This window comes from Epinephelus lanceolatus, chromosome 23 (genome assembly GCF_041903045.1).
Source record: "Epinephelus lanceolatus isolate andai-2023 chromosome 23, ASM4190304v1, whole genome shotgun sequence".
NCBI classification, from domain to species: Eukaryota; Metazoa; Chordata; class Actinopteri; order Perciformes; family Serranidae; genus Epinephelus; species Epinephelus lanceolatus.
Window position 1 is genome coordinate 1,330,615 of NC_135756.1, and position 18,099 is coordinate 1,348,713.

The window sequence follows — 18,099 nt, forward strand, 5'->3', positions numbered from 1 at the left end:
ACGTAAAGAAAACATAAGTGTCAATGTATCCACCACATAGTAATGTATACACATAATGATGGTTTGTAGGAACATACAATACGATAGGTTGTTCTCACACATCAGTTCTACATTTTCTTACCAAAAGTAATGCACTAAAATTCAATCATATCCTATCTAATGATGAGCCAGTAATTTGGCATAAGCCACGTATTTTGGACCGATGATCACGAGAACAATGTGATGTTGGAAGGAAAGGAGGAAGCAGTCCTGAGCGGTACAGTCAGGAGGCAGGTTGGGGCAGTGGATGGGTCACAAAACACAGGACTTTCCTGAGGAGACCGGTGTTCAGAATCAACCTTTTCTCATTCTGAAGTCGTCAAATCCTGCTGCTTTGTCAGTGATTTCAGCGTCAGAGACCTGACGCCAAAAGTCACCTTTCGTGGGTATGATATGCTGCTGGGCGACGTCAGGTTGAAACACTAGCAGTAACGATGTAATATAAGGAGCTAGAAAGTCCCTACAGGTCAGGCGGTAGGGGTGGTGGATGGGTCCAACAAACCCTGGACTTTCAGACAGGAGCCTTGTGTTTGCTTCTTATATAAATGTAGAGCCAAACTATGATGTTGGAGTTTAAGTATTTCGGGATCTTGTTCATGAGTGAGGGTAGGATGGAGCGGGAGATTGACAGGCGGATTGGGGCAGCGTCAGCAGTAATGCAGGCGCTTAACCGGTCCGTTGTGGTGAAGAGGGAACTTAGCCAGAAAGCGAAGCTCTCAATTTACCGGTCGATCTACGTTCCAACCTTCACCTATGGTCACGAGCTCTGGGTAGTGACGGAAAGAACGAGATCGCGAGTACAAGCGGCCGAAATGAGTTTCCTCCGCAGGGTGGCTGGGCTCAGCCTTAGGGATAGGGTGAGGAGCTCAGACATCCGGGAGGGACTCGGAGTAGAGCCGCTGCTCCTCCACATCGAGAGGAGCCAGTTGAGGTGGTTTGGGCATCTGGTAAGGATGTCTCCGGGACGCCTCCCTTGGGAGGTGTTTCGGGCATGTCCAACCAGGAGGAGACCTCGGGGCCGCCCCAGAACACGCTGGAGGGACTACATCACCCGGCTGGCCTGGGAACGCCTCGGAGTTCCCTCAGAAGAGCTGACGGAGGTGGCTGGGGAGAGGACAGTCTGGGCTTCTCTGCTGAGGCTGCTGCCCCCGCGACCCGGACCCGGATAAGCGGAGGATGATGAGTATGAGTACGAGTACAAATTATGATGTGTCTTTCTAAACCTAACCACGTGTTTTGTTGATGTCCCGGTGTTGGTAGCAGCATCTTGAAACATCAACAGCAGACACAGGAGGATACCGAGCAAATAATACATTGATGTGAAAGGCCGGTGACAAAGCAGTGATATGTGACGACTTGAGATGAGAATGTGTTGTCATTTAGTGGTACATCATCACCATGTTTCTTTTTCCTCAACCTAGCCTATAACTGTATGTTAAGTAAGTATTAAGTAATTTAGGAGCTAATTTGTTGGATATCATACGAAGGGTTGTGTGAGGATATGGTCATTCATGGTCACAAGAACAAGCACTTGGGTACTGTGTTTGATTCCCAGTTAAAGTTTGATAAAAACACTGAATGCATTGTCAAACGAGGCCAGCAAAGAATGCACTTACTAAGAAAGTTGAACTCTTTTAATGTCTGCAACAGAATCGTGTGTATGTTTTATCAGTCTTTTATCAAGAGCATTGTCAAGGTCAAGGTCTGCTCTAAAATAATTGGTGTCCAGCAGAGGGATCTGAGTTCTTCTTTTTGAGTTTGGTCTTTTGAGCTAATTTCAACAATCATAACTGCACAGGGTTCAAGTTTATACATAACCCACCTGTTCTCATTTTTTTAAGACTCAAAGTTACGCACTATTAAGGGCAGATCCACCCTCTCACCTAAATATGGTCACATCTGGCTCCAAACCCAACATGTGACAGCCCAAGTGTTGAACTTGAGGCCTCAAAACGGAACCAATGAGTGACGTCAGGGTAGCTGCATGCATTATTTTATACAGTCTATAGTAATGGCTTCAATTTTCAGCCTCGGAGGTTGCCGCCTGGTACAAACATTACATTTGTTGTAATGGAAAACCAATACTTTAGCAAGCTAACTGCAGGCATCCTCCCGTTTTAAAGAAAACAGGCCAAATCTATGTTGCTCTTCATCCCAAACGTTACCTTCAGTGCTCGCCAGCCAAAGTGAAACTAAAAGCCAACCCCAGATTTGGAACAAGCTTTGTCAGCTTGGCTTTTCACCTCGCTATATTTGTGGGTTGTTTTTGCACTTGTAGCTTCCTCTTGGATGCTGCTAATGGTCTGACACCTGGTCACTGCCTTTTAATAAAGTCCCGACCTGAACTGAGCGCTGTGCCCAGGAACATCCAGAAAACACAGTGAAATAAGAAAAAAATAAAAATCCGAGCCGAGAACAGAATCTCTGCAGGAGAAATCACTTCACCACACACTGACTGAGAAGGATTACATCTGTATGAGTCTATACATAGTTTATTTAAGGAAAACCCTGCAGGGTATATCTTTAAGAAACAGCCAAATAAAACACTGTATTTACGCAGATTAAAACTGGAGAAGAAGAGATGGAAACATTTCCTTCAGTCAAATGTTTCTGTGACTGCGTGGGACTGATTTACGACTGAAAATTAAATGATCATATGATTCTGCAGCTCCTCTGGTTCTCCCAAAATGAGACCTCAGAGCTTCCAACATCATTAGCAAGTAGGTTTTCTTCAGCATTTGGACCGTAAAACATCAATTACACTGGCAGCAGAACACACCCGTCTCATTGTCTTTGGTCCAGCTGCTCCAATGTTTGTTTGGAGTTTGGAAAGATTTTCAGTCTGCAGAGCCGAGTTCCTCCCTTGTCACTCTGTCTGTCTTGCTGCAATTTAAAAACCACTTATCTCTTTAATGTCGGCTCCTGTAAGAAAAACAGCCTCGTTTAAGCCCAGAAGTGATGCGATTTTGAGACAATCAACTGGTTTTAAAAGGTTTTATGAGGCTGATAATTTGGGGGGAATTAACTGGAGCAGTAAAAGAGTCTTTATGTATCTTTGATGTGATCTGAAAATGTAAAATTCACCAAAGTGACCAGCAGTTTTAACCTCTGGCTCTGTGAAGCAGACAATAACCCTCAGCTACTTCCACTTGACTGATGCTCGCTGACTGCCGCAGCTATTACACTCTCACTTCCTGTCTCCTTCTCTCTCTTTATAACACAGTCAGTGTCGCTCGCTCCATTTCCAGCTGACTGATGTTGAGCGATCGCTGCTGACCGTCGCTCTCTCTCTCTAATGTCTCTCCGTCTGATAACTGAGGCAATAAAACCAAATCCAATCCCACCAACCATTACTGACATCACTCTCCCTCTCTGTAGTTTACAGTGGCAGGTTCCTCTGACGGTCGCCGTGGGAAACGCTTCCAGTGTTTGCTCAGAGAGCCTCATCTGGATCAACAACAGGACAGGTACGGTGCTGATCCGAGTCCTCACACGGCACATCATCTCTGTTCATTTTAAATCACGACTTCATTATCTCGTTACCTTGAGATAACAGGCCGTTATCTTGGGATTGTTTTGTTAATGTTAACGGAGCAAATGATCTCATGATCACAAATTAATTATGTCATTATCTCCAGATATGTAATTTGGAGTTAATGGACTCAAAAATTCAGGTGTGTTCCTCTGGAAAGGAAGCTCTGCTCTGAGTTTCTATATTTCCAGTGTTCAGAGGTCTGTCAGCAGAGGGAATAAACCTCATGCTGCTTTTGTTTATGGGGAATAAAGCTCAGACTAATAGAATAAAGCTCCCTCTTTTTTTTTGTGGGGAATAAAACCCTTTTTTTTCCTTGTATGGAGGGAAAACTCTCTCTGGGTCTGTTTGTGGGGAAACTCAGCCAGTTCTGCTTTGTTTTGAGAGAATAAAGATAATTCTGCTTCTGTTTTTTGGAGAATAAAACTCTCATTGGATCTTTTTTTGGGGCATACAGCTTGTTTTGCCTTGGATTTTTAAGGATAAAACTAATTATGCTTCTGTTTTTATGCCTCAGTGCCAGAGATAGCTGTGGCCAGAGGCAGTATGTGTTCGTCTGTCCGTCCCATTGTCACAGACGTGATGTCTCGAGAAAGTCTTGGAGCAATTTCCTCAAATTTGGCACAAACGTCTGCTTGGACTTTAGCGATGAACTGACTAGTAGTTGTGAGACAAAGGTCATGGTCAGTGTGACCTCTTGACTTGACTGGTTGGTGAAGGCATCCAACCTTGAGGCAGTAATTCTAGTTGGAGAATGAAGCTAATTCTGGTTTTGTTTTAGGAGAAGAGAACTCTGTTTGGTCTGTTTCGGGGAAATAAAGCTGTCTCTTGTTTTTGGAGAATAAAGTTCATACTGCATCTGTTTAAAGAATAAACTCTCACGTCCTGTTTTTGACAAATAAGTCTGGTCCTGCTTCAGTTTATTGGGATTAAAAATGATTCTGCTTCAGTTTTCAGAGAATAAAGATAAATATGTTTCTGTTTTTTTGAGGACTAAAGCTCCCTCTGGTTGTGTTTGTGAACAGCTGTTGACAGAATGTGGGTTCTGGCACATCTTTACCTACTTGCAGGATGCATTGTGAAGGGAGGCAGTCTCAAAGTTCAAGACTTGAAGTTTAATTTCAACTGGAGGGAAGGGAGCTGAGGAAGTGGGCCAGACTTGGGTCAGCAGCTATTTTCCTTGTTTTCCTCACCTGGCTGTTATACAAAGTCTGAGAGATCCTGCAAGCTGTTCTACTAAAGTGTACAGCCTAATTTTAAACCTCACAGACTGCGATGCCACAAGAAACAACAAAAAATAGCTTTAAGCACACGAGGTGTAAAGATGGTGTGGATCCTGCAGTTACTTTTAATTGTTGTAGCTTTTTCATTTTCTGTTGCTTTCTATTTTTAAAATGTAACTCCTGTTTAAGTCAGAATAAATGTTGGTCATCTACATGTGTTTATCTTTAGAATGTAATATAAATGTTTTGTAGTTTGGGCTCCACAGATTCCATGTTATCAACTTGAAAACCATGTACATTATTGAACAACTCAAGATGGCTGTATGACTGCAACATTGGTTGTATTAAGATTAACAATATTTTGTAGTTACAGCAGGTGTTTTTGGACCATAGAGACTTTTTCATAGTTCTAAAAAACCCCGTTTTTGTTGTGTCTGCACTGTAAGAATCAGGACCGGTCATAGTTCTTAAAACTACTATTTAAACTTTTTTAGCTTCTATTTCAGAGTAGATTCTCTGCTAGCACAAGTGGGACCATTAGTGACGTAAGTGTATGTTGATCACTCAAACACATGATTTAATGCAGCACTGGCAACCGCCATATTTAAGCGCCGGGTAAACAGTTGGGGAAAAACACAAACAGCTCATAATGAAAAGAAAATAAAAGTCCAGACTTTACTGTGCAAATATGTGACGTTGGACATTGTAACGCAATTTTGACTCATCAAAGCAAAAATGATGTTGCTCTACAAATCGTTGACCAAGTCATTCTTACAGTACATCACTTCAATGTCCCTATAAGTGGTGTAAATGCAAACAGGAAAAAAAAAACCCTTCAAGGTATGTAACTTGGGGGGCTCACCAAAACTGTTTAGTCCGAAAACACCTTTTTGAGCACACTGTCGATTAAGTTTGGTTTTAATTATCTTAAGCATGGATTCAATTTAGGGTGACAGACTTTCAAGACATCCCTATTTATTTGATATTTTTAAGAACGTCCATATTATTTAGCCCCAAGTCGGACATATGGATCAGCTTTCATAGAATCCTGAGTCACTCAGTCGTAATTCCAACTTGAATGTTGACATTAACATTATTTACAAATTGGAGACTTGTAACACTGTTTGCCTCAACTTCCAGTTTAAAAAGAAATATGCATCACACAAAGAAAGATATGACATGATTTCATGCAACTTCAAAATAATGCGAGGAATTCGACAGAACAGCGTGGTATCATCTGCATATCGGAGGACTTTCAGTGAATATCCTGGCTTTGTGGTTGAATCACTGATTCTCTAATGAACTGACTAATGGCTAGTGTTTTATATTGTGTCACAGAAACTCACAGGATTGGTCAGATGGACGACAACACATGGTTGCTAGGCAACATCAATCAGACAGGCTACTTCCGTGTGAACTATGACCTCCAGAACTGGAAACTGCTGATTCAGCAGCTGCACAACAACGCTCAGGTATGCCTGTTTGTAATCTCTCTCTCTCTGGCTGTTTGAAAAGCTGTCTCTCTTGTCTTTAATCCTGTCTCTCTGTCTGTCTCACAATTTGCCTGTCTCTGTGTCTTTGTCAGATCATCTCAGTAGGAAACAGGGCAGGACTAATTGATGATGCCTTCAACCTGGCCAGGTGAGTCACCTTTTAGCCATGAAAAATCTTGTGTCAGTCTGGTTTGCAGTCTCCTGTTCACAGACTGAGTGTTGGCCTCACACACACACACACACACACACACACACACACACACACACACACACACACACAGAGTGTCAGGGACAGTTCATTATAACAGAAGAAAGTGTTGGACGAATGATCTCTGTTTCCCGTGCTCTGTCTGCGAGAGGCTCATCTGTCACTCAGCCTGTAAGACATCTGGACACACAGAGGGAGAGAGCAGCCGGCCTGATCCATTGTTTCTGTCTGTTTCTGTTTGTGTTTAATTGCTTTACAATAAGGAGTGAGTCTTTGTCGAACAGGACCGCTGGTGTGTCTGCCGCCCTCAGATACGTCTGTTTTGATGAGCTGAATGTTGTAAATGGACAGATATATTTCAGAGCTGTCATCGTGTGTTTAGCCAGCAGAAAGGAGGAGGTGTTGCTGCTGCATGTTTGACACTCAGCTGTGCAAACAGAGGTTTACAAACTGTATTTGAGTTCAGACCTTTTGATTTACATACACAAGTTTATTTTCACATATAAGGTCAACCCAGTCACCAGACAAGATGTTGGCATTGTACGTTACAGCAAAGCACAGATACATTTGTACGTCAACCCCTGAGTTAGTGACAGATGACATTTCATATTTATTCAAAGCATAACAACAAAAGTGCAGAACAACTCATAAACTGTGCAATTAATCCAAATGGTAGATGCAAAAAGTGCAGAAAGTTAATTTAAAACCGTCTATTTGGATGAATTGAAGTATTTCCTGTGAAAATTAAATTAAAGAGTTTTCTGATATTTTTACTAACGTTTTACACAATTGTCTGTCTGTATTGTATTTTTCTTTTTTCCTTCATTTTAACAATCATACATTCTTAATAGGCTTCTTTTTTTGTGACAAATTCAGTGTTTTATTCTCCCAGGCGTTCGGCCATTGTTCTATTAGCTCTTTGGTTGTTTCATAATTTTAAAGCAGGATGAGTTGTTTATCGCAGAGTGAAGATTCTCTGTGAATACAACTCGTGTTTTTTTCTTCACTGTGTCCTTATCCTGTGAGATTTTTTTAAAGTTTATATCTTGAATAATGGAATAAGATTTGAAATTAACAATTCATTTAGTTTTCCTTGCAGAAATGAATGAAAGGCTGAGATAGGGGCGGTACACATGCCACATCTTTATCTGCCTAGAAAATGCGAGGTCAGGTGCAGGGTTCTCCTCTTGTACCTTTTCAGTTTTTCTGTTCTTTCATAACCAGCACTGTATCTGAGTGCAGAGCTGTTTATAAGTGTGTAGGTGTGTAGTCTGTGGGACAAATGTAAATGCGGTGCGCGCTGCTGCATTCCAAAAGTTGAGCTCAGTTTATCTCAGTGCACAGCCGTTGCACCCTGAAAAACAGGCGCTTGGGAACACGTGTGCGCCGCTTTGGCGTTGCATTGAAAACAACAACACGGCATGTCTACAGCCCCATGAAGGTCTACTGTATGTATTTTTAAAATGTTTTGTAACACGAATTAAAATAAAGTTCTCACGACCCCCCCGTAAAGCTTCGTCTACCCCTGATAGGAGGTTCAGGACCCCTGGGTTGAGAACCAGTGATGTAATACGTTAAAACTTTACATTTCTATATGTTTCAACGACACTTTAGTTAATGTGTTGTTAGGTTTAGGCACAAAAACGTTTTGGTTATGGTGAGGAAAGGGTCATGTACTACCCTGTACTATTTGTTGGTGTTGAACAGTGGTCTGCAGCTTGGCAGCTGTCTCGCCTAGGTGGCACGCCGTCCCCCATCTAACACACCCCCTGATGACAGCTCAGCTCAGACACTACACCTCTCTGGAAACAGTGTTGAGTTACGTATCAATCGTAGAAATGTGACGTGGTTTGCAGAAACGTACAGTGCCAACGTTTCTTCTGCCGACTGGGCTGAGCTCAAACACTCTTTAGTGTGGTGTTAAAAGGCTTCCTGTTACCATGGTAACCAGGGGATTTTTCCAACTGACAATCAGCTTTAACCAGATGAACACTTGACAAACCCACCTGTTAGTCCTCCTCACTGACGTCCTCTAAAAATTGAAACAGATTGAAAGTGATTTTAATGAATCATAAATTGAATCTTTGTGTCGATCGTCATCAACTTTGGTTAAAGTTCTCTGCTCTGTGACCACAGAGGGCAGCACTGAGATCAGCACTGACAAACTGCACTTCAAACATCATCATCTTCTAATCCGTTTTGCCTAATCTGAAAAGTTCTCACAGTATTAGTCAGTGAGGCTGAACACAGTGTTGAGCTCCTCTGGTTCTGCAGCTCCTGGAGCTGTTCTGTCAAAAAGGGCTGAGTGTCATTTTAATTGTGCAGTTTGGGAACTTGCAGACACAAAATATGTTGTTGCATTCACACCTCCAGCACTTCTTCAGCATGCACACAAGCCTAATAGGAGGCCGCGATGACGGAGTTGTGCTGGTCAGGAATATTGGAATGAGCCCACGGTGACAGATAGCAGAGTGTCCTCTGTGCGTTGTCAGAGCTGTAGTTGGTACAGATGTCATCCCACAGTGACAGGATCACATCTGGCTCTGTGAGATGACCAATCCATGTTGCTGCATTCAGAAAAGAGCGCTTACAAAAAGGAATCCAAAACCAACCTGAGCCAGACGGAGGCTCGGTGATGAATGAGCGATCAGTGAGGCTGCAGCCACGCACAGGTAGAGGAGGGTGCCGTTTCTCATCGTGATGTTTTCAGCCTGAAGCTTTTTCAGCGCTGTAACCAAAATCTACTCTGACACCAGCCCTATAACTCAGGCTCCCCCGTCTCTCTTTCCTTCTTCTGTATCTGTGTCTCTCTGCCATCTGTCCTCTGTCATGTTGAATGAGCAGCAGCTAGAGACGACTGAGATGTCGACCTCTGCTCCAGTGTGTGTGTGTGTGTGTGTGTGTGTGTGTGTGTGCGAGTTAGGAGCTCAGCAGGGGGTTTCCATCTGTACAGGAAAAGAAAGTACAGATCCATTTAATATTCAAACTGACAGCAGGAGACGCTCTTACTTCAGCCTGCATCTGTCACCATGGCAACACTGAACAACCAAGAGGTTTTGTTTTATGATGAGGTTTTTCTTCAGAGTAGTTCAGAGAGTTTCATTTCAAAGGGAGACCTCATTTTAACTGTTTTCATTGGATCTATCCAGCAGTGGAAAGTAACTGAGTACATTTACTCAAGTCCTGTACTTAAAGCCCCCCCAGTCAGTTTTACAATGGCACCTACTGTGATGAATTTAGTGTTTATCAGAGCAAGATTAGCGCATCACAGCAAATCTCTGTCTTTCACTTGCCGGCTGCTGCACTGAGGAACAACACTGCCGCCCGCCGGTCACAGTCCACTGAGGAAAGACATGATGCCAAGGTCTGCTGTTTGTCAGCGGCATCGTGATTCTTTTCATTACAGGAGTTTTTGACTTTTTGACTTCCCAGTGTCTGTGTGGACCTTTTAGAAACTGATGCCGGTTGACGGTGCAAACGTTCAAGACATAGACCTCATGTCCACGTCTTGAAACAACATGTCTACGTAACATGTCTATCCATTCTGTGACACACAACACATTCTCACTCCGATCTTGTCGAGCACGGTCTCACTCCAAAGTTTTCTAAATTCAGCACTTGGCAGTGACTTGTGGCGTCAGAAACGTGATGCGCGGCCCCTTGCCATTATAGTTTAAAGGCATAGTGCACCCAAAAATGAAAATTCAGCCATTATCTTAGTCTACGACCAAACGTGGACATGTGACGAGGTCACAGGGAGGATGTGTTGCCTCGTCACATGTCCACGTTTGGTCATGGACTTTCCACGTCCACATATGACATCCAAGGTACCCTGGGTGTGTTGGTTGTTGACGTTCTGGGACGCCATGTCAACTTCAGCCTGTTACATGCATTGTCTGTTTTCAAAATACACTTCTGTTTTCACAGGAAATGTACAGTTTGATACAGTCTCTTTCAAAATAAAAGCACTACAGCAATGTGTTCCAGAAATTATGACCTGGTAATTCAAGACGATCCACAGACCATGTTGTCAGAACTTTATTCTTTTTTACCAAAGTACACCTGCCAACCGTATCACCGTGCAGAGGGAAGTGTGCATCTACTCATCGATGAGATGCTCGTACTTGTGACAGTGTGACATGTAAACATTAATGGCGTCCTCCTCAGTGGTGCTAGGTGAGCTAGCAGTAGATGAATGCTTCCGTCTGTGCAGTGATACATTTGGCAGGTGTACTTTGGTAGTGCATTTGTTGACTTGTCTGACTTCTTGTTAGCAAGTGTTTCAATCTTCTGAAATGACAGGAATGACTTTGGTCAGTACAGCGCTGATGCTGCTGGTACAACTTAAGGCACAAAGTACAAAAATGTGACCCCAGCTGAGATCAACTGATCCAAGACAAACTTATTACGTCCTAATGATCTCGTGTTCTTACCCAGAGTCACATGAGAAGGTTGAGGTGAGTTCCTGAGACGTCCTGAATGTGTCGAGCTCAGCACAAAGGTCAGAAGCAGAAAAGCTGCTGGTGACAAATTACACGTTCTTTATTTCAGCTTTTTTCACATTTCAGATTTCTGATCATTGAGTTGACGACAGTTTGATGATCTTTAATCTCTGAGTTAACTTCAGGAATGCTGATTCCTCCTCTGCTTAGTTTGATTGGCTGAGACGTGAAGCAAACCACACAGCGCTAAATGCTGATTGGTGGTGGCAGGACTGTGTGTGTGTGTGTGTGTGTGTGTGTGTGTGTGTGTGGAGCTAGTTTAGCAGCAGTTTAGCAGTAATAAATGGCTGTGTCTCTGTGAGTGTGCGCTTAAACGGTGATGGATGTCGCCTCTCTTCTTTCTCTGTGTGTGTGCGTGCGTATGTGTGTGTGATCGCAGCAGTCCCTCGTTAGCTCTCCACTGAGCCTTGCTAATGGCTAATGGACAAACAATTAACTGGCCCTTAACGATGTTAACGAGTTAATGAGCTCGTTAAGACGACAACACACACACACACAGGCAGACTGTAAATGAGAGGGAAAATTAAATATCTATAATCTCGTCACTTTCCTGGCTCTGTGTGAACAGAAGGACGGCCCCTAGAGGCCGACCAGGGACGGGACTGAGAGTGTGACGTTCGTCCTGAGGGTGCTGCTGCTGCGGAAACATGATGGAGTCATTAAAATCAAAAGGGTTTAACCTCTGGGGAGCAGCATGTACATGTCCCACTGACGCAAACCCAAAGTACATAAATTAGTTTTCAAAGCATTTCCCCCCCCTCCTCATTTTCAGATCCCTTGTTAATTACATTTGCTCAATGTTTTTGAAAAAAGAATTGAGAAAAGCTAAGGAACGTTCAGGAAAACAGTTTGAAGTGAAAATGGTGGCGCAGCGGTTAGGACGTCACCTCACAGTAAAAGGCTTCCGGGTTTGAATCCACCGGTCGGCTGGAGCCCTTCTGTGCTTGACATGTTCTCCCCGTGTCAGCGTGGGTTTCCTCCAGGTGCTCCCACATGTTCTCCCTGTGTCAGTGTGGGTTTCCTCCAGGTGCTCTGACATGTTCTCCCTGTGTCAGCATGGGTTTCCTCCAGGTGCTCTGACATGTTCTCCCTGTGTCAGCGTGGGTTTCCTCCAGGTGCTCCGACATGTTCTCCCTGTGTCAGTGTGGGTTTCCTCCAGATGCTCTGACATGTTCTCCCTGTGTCAGCGTGGGTTTTCTCCAGGTGCTCTGACATGTTCTCCCCGTGTCAGCGTGGGTTTCCTCCAGGTGCTCTGACATGTTCTCCCCGTGTCAGTGTGGGTTTTCTCCAGGTGCTCTGACATGTTCTCCCTGTGTCAGCGTGGGTTTCCTCCAGGTGCTCTGACATGTTCTCCCTGTGTCAGTGTGGGTTTCCTCCAGGTGCTCTGACATGTTCTCCCTGTGTCAGTGTGGGTTTCCTTCAGGTGCTCTGACATGTTCTCCCTGTGTCAGTGTGGGTTTCCTCCAGGTGCTCCGACATGTTCTCCCCGTGTCAGCGTGGGTTTTCTCCAGGTGCTCTGACATGTTCTCCCCGTGTCAGCGTGGGTTTCCTCCAGGTGCTCTGACATGTTCTCCCTGTGTCAGCGTGGGTTTCCTTCAGGTGCTCTGACATGTTCTCCCTGTGTCAGCGTGGGTTTCCTTCAGGTGCTCTGACATGTTCTCCCCGTGTCAGCGTGGGTTTCCTCCAGGTGCTCTGACATGTTCTCCCCGTGTCAGCGTGGGTTTCCTCCAGGTGCTCTGACATGTTCTCCCTGTGTCAGTGTGGGTTTCCTCCAGGTGCTCTGACATGTTCTCCCTGTGTCAGCGTGGGTTTCCTCCAGGTGCTCTGACATGTTCTCCCTGTGTCAGCGTGGGTTTCCTTCAGGTGCTCTGACATGTTCTCCCTGTGTCAGCGTGGGTTTCCTCCAGGTGCTCTGACATGTTCTCCCTGTGTCAGCGTGGGTTTCCTTCAGGTGCTCTGACATGTTCTCCCCGTGTCAGCGTGGGTTTCCTCCAGGTGCTCTGACATGTTCTCCCCGTGTCAGCGTGGGTTTCCTCCAGGTGCTCTGACATGTTCTCCCTGTGTCAGCGTGGGTTTCATCCACAAGATTCTTGTAAGAGAATATTTAAACGCCTTTTTTAATAGTAGACGATACAGAGAGATTGAAAACAGAAGGGAACATTGTTCTTGTTCTGCATCACAGATCACCGCTCCACCACGATGCTTCTTGGTTTTGTCTCTTCACATTTTTTGGAAAATGAAGGAGAACATTTGCAAGAACAGAGACACAGAGAAACAACAAGGCAGAAAATAAAAAGACCTTCACAGAGAATAAGAAGCTGTTGCCTTGACGACAGATCACATGCGCTAAGCGTGGCGTGACAGTGTGCGTCTGCAAGTTGAAAAATGGGAAAAAAAGTGATGGACGAATAAACAGATAAATGATGCTGGATGCTGTTGCCATGGCCGTGCCTCCGGCTGCCTCCGGCTGCCTCCGGCTGCCTCCGTGTTTTATATCATCACTCGTGGGCTAAACAGGAAGTTTGCTGCAAACTGGATGGATTATGATAATGGTCTCAGAGGCCAGGTGCATGATGGGAATGGAGATGAGCGTGCGGAGGTTGGATATGAGGCAGATTATGGAAATATGACGGTCTGGAGTTTAGAGTTTCGCTGGCTGCTCAAAGACTTAGAGAGTCTTATCTCAAACAGATTAACTCTCAGTGGAGGGCTGTCTCTCTCTCAGCCTGTCTGTCTGTCTGTAAATTAATAATACAGTCCGTAAAACACTTTTGGTAGAAGAACATGAGATCATCTCCTCTGTGCGTCTGCCGCTCACTTTGATTGACAGCTCTTGGGTAAAGGTCAGCGCTCGCTCTCGGTCGCTGTGAAATCATAAATGTCTCCGCGGTCACTCCAACACCAATAATCCGAATAAAACCAATAAAAGTAGCATCACCTCGCTGAGTTCACTCTCTGTCCTCGACTGCCTGTCTCATTACTATTCATGAGCTGTGGGTGGGGCTGAAGGTCGACGCAGGACCCCCTCCCCCTCCATCCAAACATCATGAATGTTAATGAAAGCACAAAGGACGCAGGTTAATATTCATGAGGAGGTGGATGTAACCCGAGCAGCTAAATAGCTGCGGTGGCATTTAGAGGCCAAGTTTTTCTTAATGTGTTCGCACTGTAGTTTATTAACACACACACACACACACACACACACACACTCAGTCTGAGGGTTAGAGATCAGACGTACATCAGGATCACACTTCAAATTGAATTAATGTCCCAGAGTGCACCTGCGTGTGTCAGTTCAGAGTCCAGAAAGAGTTATAAAATATTTCAGTGCAGAACAAGTTGGTCCAAAAATTCTTCTTCTTTTATCTGTTCATCTCAGTTTAATGTTTTTGGCGAGCTGTTCTGATCAAACATATTCAGTGATGTCGATGGTTTTGGACCCACAGGTGGTCACTTGAGTGTCTGTCCTATGCAAGAGTCCAACGTCCTTCTGACATCATGTCGATGTCTGGTGCCAGCTGGGTGGTGTTGGTTCTGTTTCCTGGTACCACTGTTGTAAATAAATGCAGTCATTGTTAAGACCCACCAAACTGACTTCAGAGAACTAGCGGCGATGGCGGCCCTCTGCTGGTTTACCTGATGTTGCCGTGTCTCGGCCAAAAAGTTGCACATGAACACACCACAAAGACTGCAGCTGACAGTCAGAGGGAGGTCACTCACCAACAGACTATGCTATGCCAACGCCAATTCAACATGCTGAATCGGTCTCAAAGAAGCCGACTGGGCCTGATGGGGGCCAACTGTGTGGGACACAACTAGATGCTCACTGATGGCACAACTTTGACCAACGGACGACCCTCGGCTTGATGCATCAGGGCGTTGTTACAACCCAGCTCTCAGGCTGCAACAAGGATGTGAGACAAGTTTACAAAAAGTTAAAAGCTTATTTATTTACAAAATAATGATAAATAACCAAATGAAGGTGAAAGTCAATCATCAGTCATGTCTGTGTGTATGGGAGTGAAGAAATGTCTGTAGACAAAGCAAACCAACAGCAGCTGCCATGAGGAAAGTGGAAGTCTGATGGAAGGCGATGAGCATATTGGCCCAGGTGAGGCCCAGGTGAGGCCCAGGCGTGGCCCAGGTGAGGCCCAGGTGAGGCCCAGGTGAGGCCCAGGCGTGGCCCAGGTGAGGCCCAGGTGAGGCCCAGGCGTGGCCCAGGTGAGGCCCAGGTGAGGCCCAGGTGAGGCCCAGGCGTGGCCCAGGTGAGGCCCAGGTGAGGCCCAGGCGAGGCCCAGGCGTGGCCCAGGCGTGGCCCAGGTGAGGCCCAGGCGTGGCCCAGGTGAGGCCCAGGTGAGGCCCAGGTGAGGCCCAGGCGTGGCCCAGGTGAGGCCCAGATGAGGCCCAGGTGAGGCCCAGGCGAGGCCCAGGCGTGGCCCAGGCGTGGCCCAGGTGAGGCCCAGGTGTGGCCCAGGTGAGGCCCAGGCGAGGCCCAGGCGTGGCCCAGGCGTGGCCCAGGCGAGGCCCAGGCGAGGCCCAGGCGTGGCCCAGGCGTGGCCCAGGCGAGGCCCAGGTGTGGCCCAGGTGAGGCCCAGGTGAGGCCCAGGTGAGGCCCAGGCGAGGCCCAGGCGTGGCCCAGGCGTGGCCCAGGTGAGGCCCAGGTGTGGCCCAGGTGAGGCCCAGGTGAGGCCCAGGTGAGGCTCAGTTTTACACCCTGCTGTGACCTGTTGCCTTTTAGGAACGTGTTTGTTCAGTGCTCTTATTTTGTAATGAAAATAGTTTAATACCAAAGTTTCCATTGAACAAAATGTTCCCTCACTCTGCAGCTGGGGGATTGTGACTGTCATCACGCTGAATCGACCGACCTGAAGACAGCAGAGACTAACGAGTGTGTTTCAGTCGCTACAATAAAGAGCGACCTCAAAGTTTTTACTCCTCAGTCTGTGTTTAGTTTAACCTCTTGTACTCCACCCCCATTTTGTAGCAAAAACGCCTAAAATGACATACCCAAATTAAAATGACTGTAGCTTCTGAACCACTCTGACTACATGCATGCATGAGGTCTTGCCAGAAAGAAAACTCCCTGAAGTTTCTTGTGAAAGTGTCAGAAACACTCTAGGTGATACAGAGACAGAGTAATGGGCCTCTGAAGTCAGTAAAAAGTTGAAGATTTTGCCTAAATTAAAATAAAAAATGTGTTTCAGGGTGAATAACTGTCTGTGGCTTCATCTGAGCAGGTAAATGACACTGTGGGGCTGTAGGCACACTATCAATGAACACTTGTTTCAAATTTGAAGAAGACTGCTCAAAGTATGACCATTCTACAGTGTTTTTACCATGAAAAGATCCAGGCGGAGCTCCAAATGAGGACGTCGGCGTGTAAGTCCTGTCCCAGACCATGAAACTGATACTTGATTCCAGCCAGGTTCATCCTTACTCTCACCATGTCTCTTGTCTCCAGCTTCACTTTCACCAGTCAACAGAAAAAACACCACAGAAGAAGAGAACATTGTGGTGTGAGCTGGTATGACTGGGCCAAGATGAAGCTGTTTGTGAAGTGACAGCTTGGTGTTAAACGTCTTCTCTCTGTCTCTCTCTCAGGGCCGGGTACCTCCCACAGGGCATCCCCTTGCAGCTGATTGGCTACCTCCCGGAGGAGTCGTCCTTCCTGCCATGGCACTCCGCCAGCCGAGCGCTCTACCAGCTGGACAAACTGCTGGACCGCACGGATGAGTACAGCCTGTTCAGTGTAAACACCCCATCGATCAATTACTGTCTCCATCAGTCCTTCAGTCAATCAATCAGTCCGTCAGTAACAGCTCCGTGTCAGCTGAGCGCAGTGTCTCTGCAGCGCTGACGCCCCGATGCCTGTTGATTAACTCTTAAATCGGTGTGTGTGTTTCTGTGTGTTATCAGGATTATGTGCTGAAGCAGGTTGCATCACGGTACCATCAGATGGGTTGGCCAACAAACGGCCCCGGCAGCGAGGGCAACGTGCTGCAGGCATCCTACCAGACTGAGTATGCAACACACACACACACACATTAATAACACTGAGGGGTTTATTTTAATCACCCAACAGAAAGCTCAGAGCTGTAGGTCGCAGTGATCAGACTGTGTGGGCGTCTCCAAACACACCTGCTCTCACTGTTGAAGAACAAATCATAAAACACCACATTAGCACAACGTTCAGTCCTCACAGGAAACCTTTTACCATATTTACTGAATATGAGCGAGTCAGTTTCTGCAGCACATTTCAGCAGCAAGGCAGCTCAGAGTGCTCAAACATAAAACATCAAAAGCATCGAGCCAAAGTGCAGAAGAAACACATTATAAAAGGACAATTAAATGCAATTAAAAATGCCATTAAAGAGTCGGGAAGTCGGAAATAAAAGTGAGTTGAAATATTGTAAGACAGGCGTAAAATACGAGAACAATAGTTGCAGTGCAGTGTCAGAAATTAATGAATATTTTAATTAATAAAGGCAGCAGCACACAGAACCGTCTTCAGTCTCAGGAGAATGAAACAAACTCAAATGTCACCAAAGGAAAAGATAAAACCAAAGACGGCCAAAACTAAAATCACCATTCGTGGTGCATACAAACGAAGCACTGCCTCTCCATGTTGACATGACGTGGCGTGAACGGTTCCAGCCGCCTCTCTGTCAGCTTCACTAAATGTGTGCTACATTTAGGCTCCTATGTTTATTTTGCAAGTGTTGGTGGTACATCAGTAAACACCTAAGAAAGATGGAGAAGGATGGACACCAGCTGAACTAGCGTCCTGATAGCCAGCGTACAGACGTTGGAAATAAACTGGACGACCTCCATGTTGCATCAGTTTCCAACAGGATATCAGGAACTGTGAGATCCTTTGATTCACCGAACTGTAGGAGCGACCCTGCAGCTGTCTTGTTGAGTTTGGGATGTGTGGACAGTTAAATCATTCCACAACCAGAAACCATGGATCACCAGAACCATCTGGGAACATGGATGATTGTAAAGCTGCAGCAGCGATGGAAGACGACGTAAAAAAGGAGCTGATGTGATCACATTTCACTGGAGTTGTACCTCCATAATAAAACACCTTCAACCTTTCCAC

General features: G+C 45.6%; 1 protein-coding gene across 1 annotated transcript in view; it reads left to right on the plus strand.

Annotated features, from left to right (window-relative positions):
• The window catches only part of LOC117249410 (thyrotropin-releasing hormone-degrading ectoenzyme-like), a 282,617-nt gene that overhangs the window by 238,631 nt on the left and 25,887 nt on the right, over window positions 1–18,099 (plus strand). The window contains exons 11-15 of the mRNA XM_033615055.2: window positions 3,418–3,506; window positions 6,133–6,266; window positions 6,380–6,435; window positions 16,599–16,746; window positions 16,914–17,017. Coding sequence (XP_033470946.1) covers window positions 3,418–3,506; window positions 6,133–6,266; window positions 6,380–6,435; window positions 16,599–16,746; window positions 16,914–17,017 — 531 coding nt within the window. The remainder of the gene's footprint in view (window positions 1–3,417; window positions 3,507–6,132; window positions 6,267–6,379; window positions 6,436–16,598; window positions 16,747–16,913; window positions 17,018–18,099) is intronic.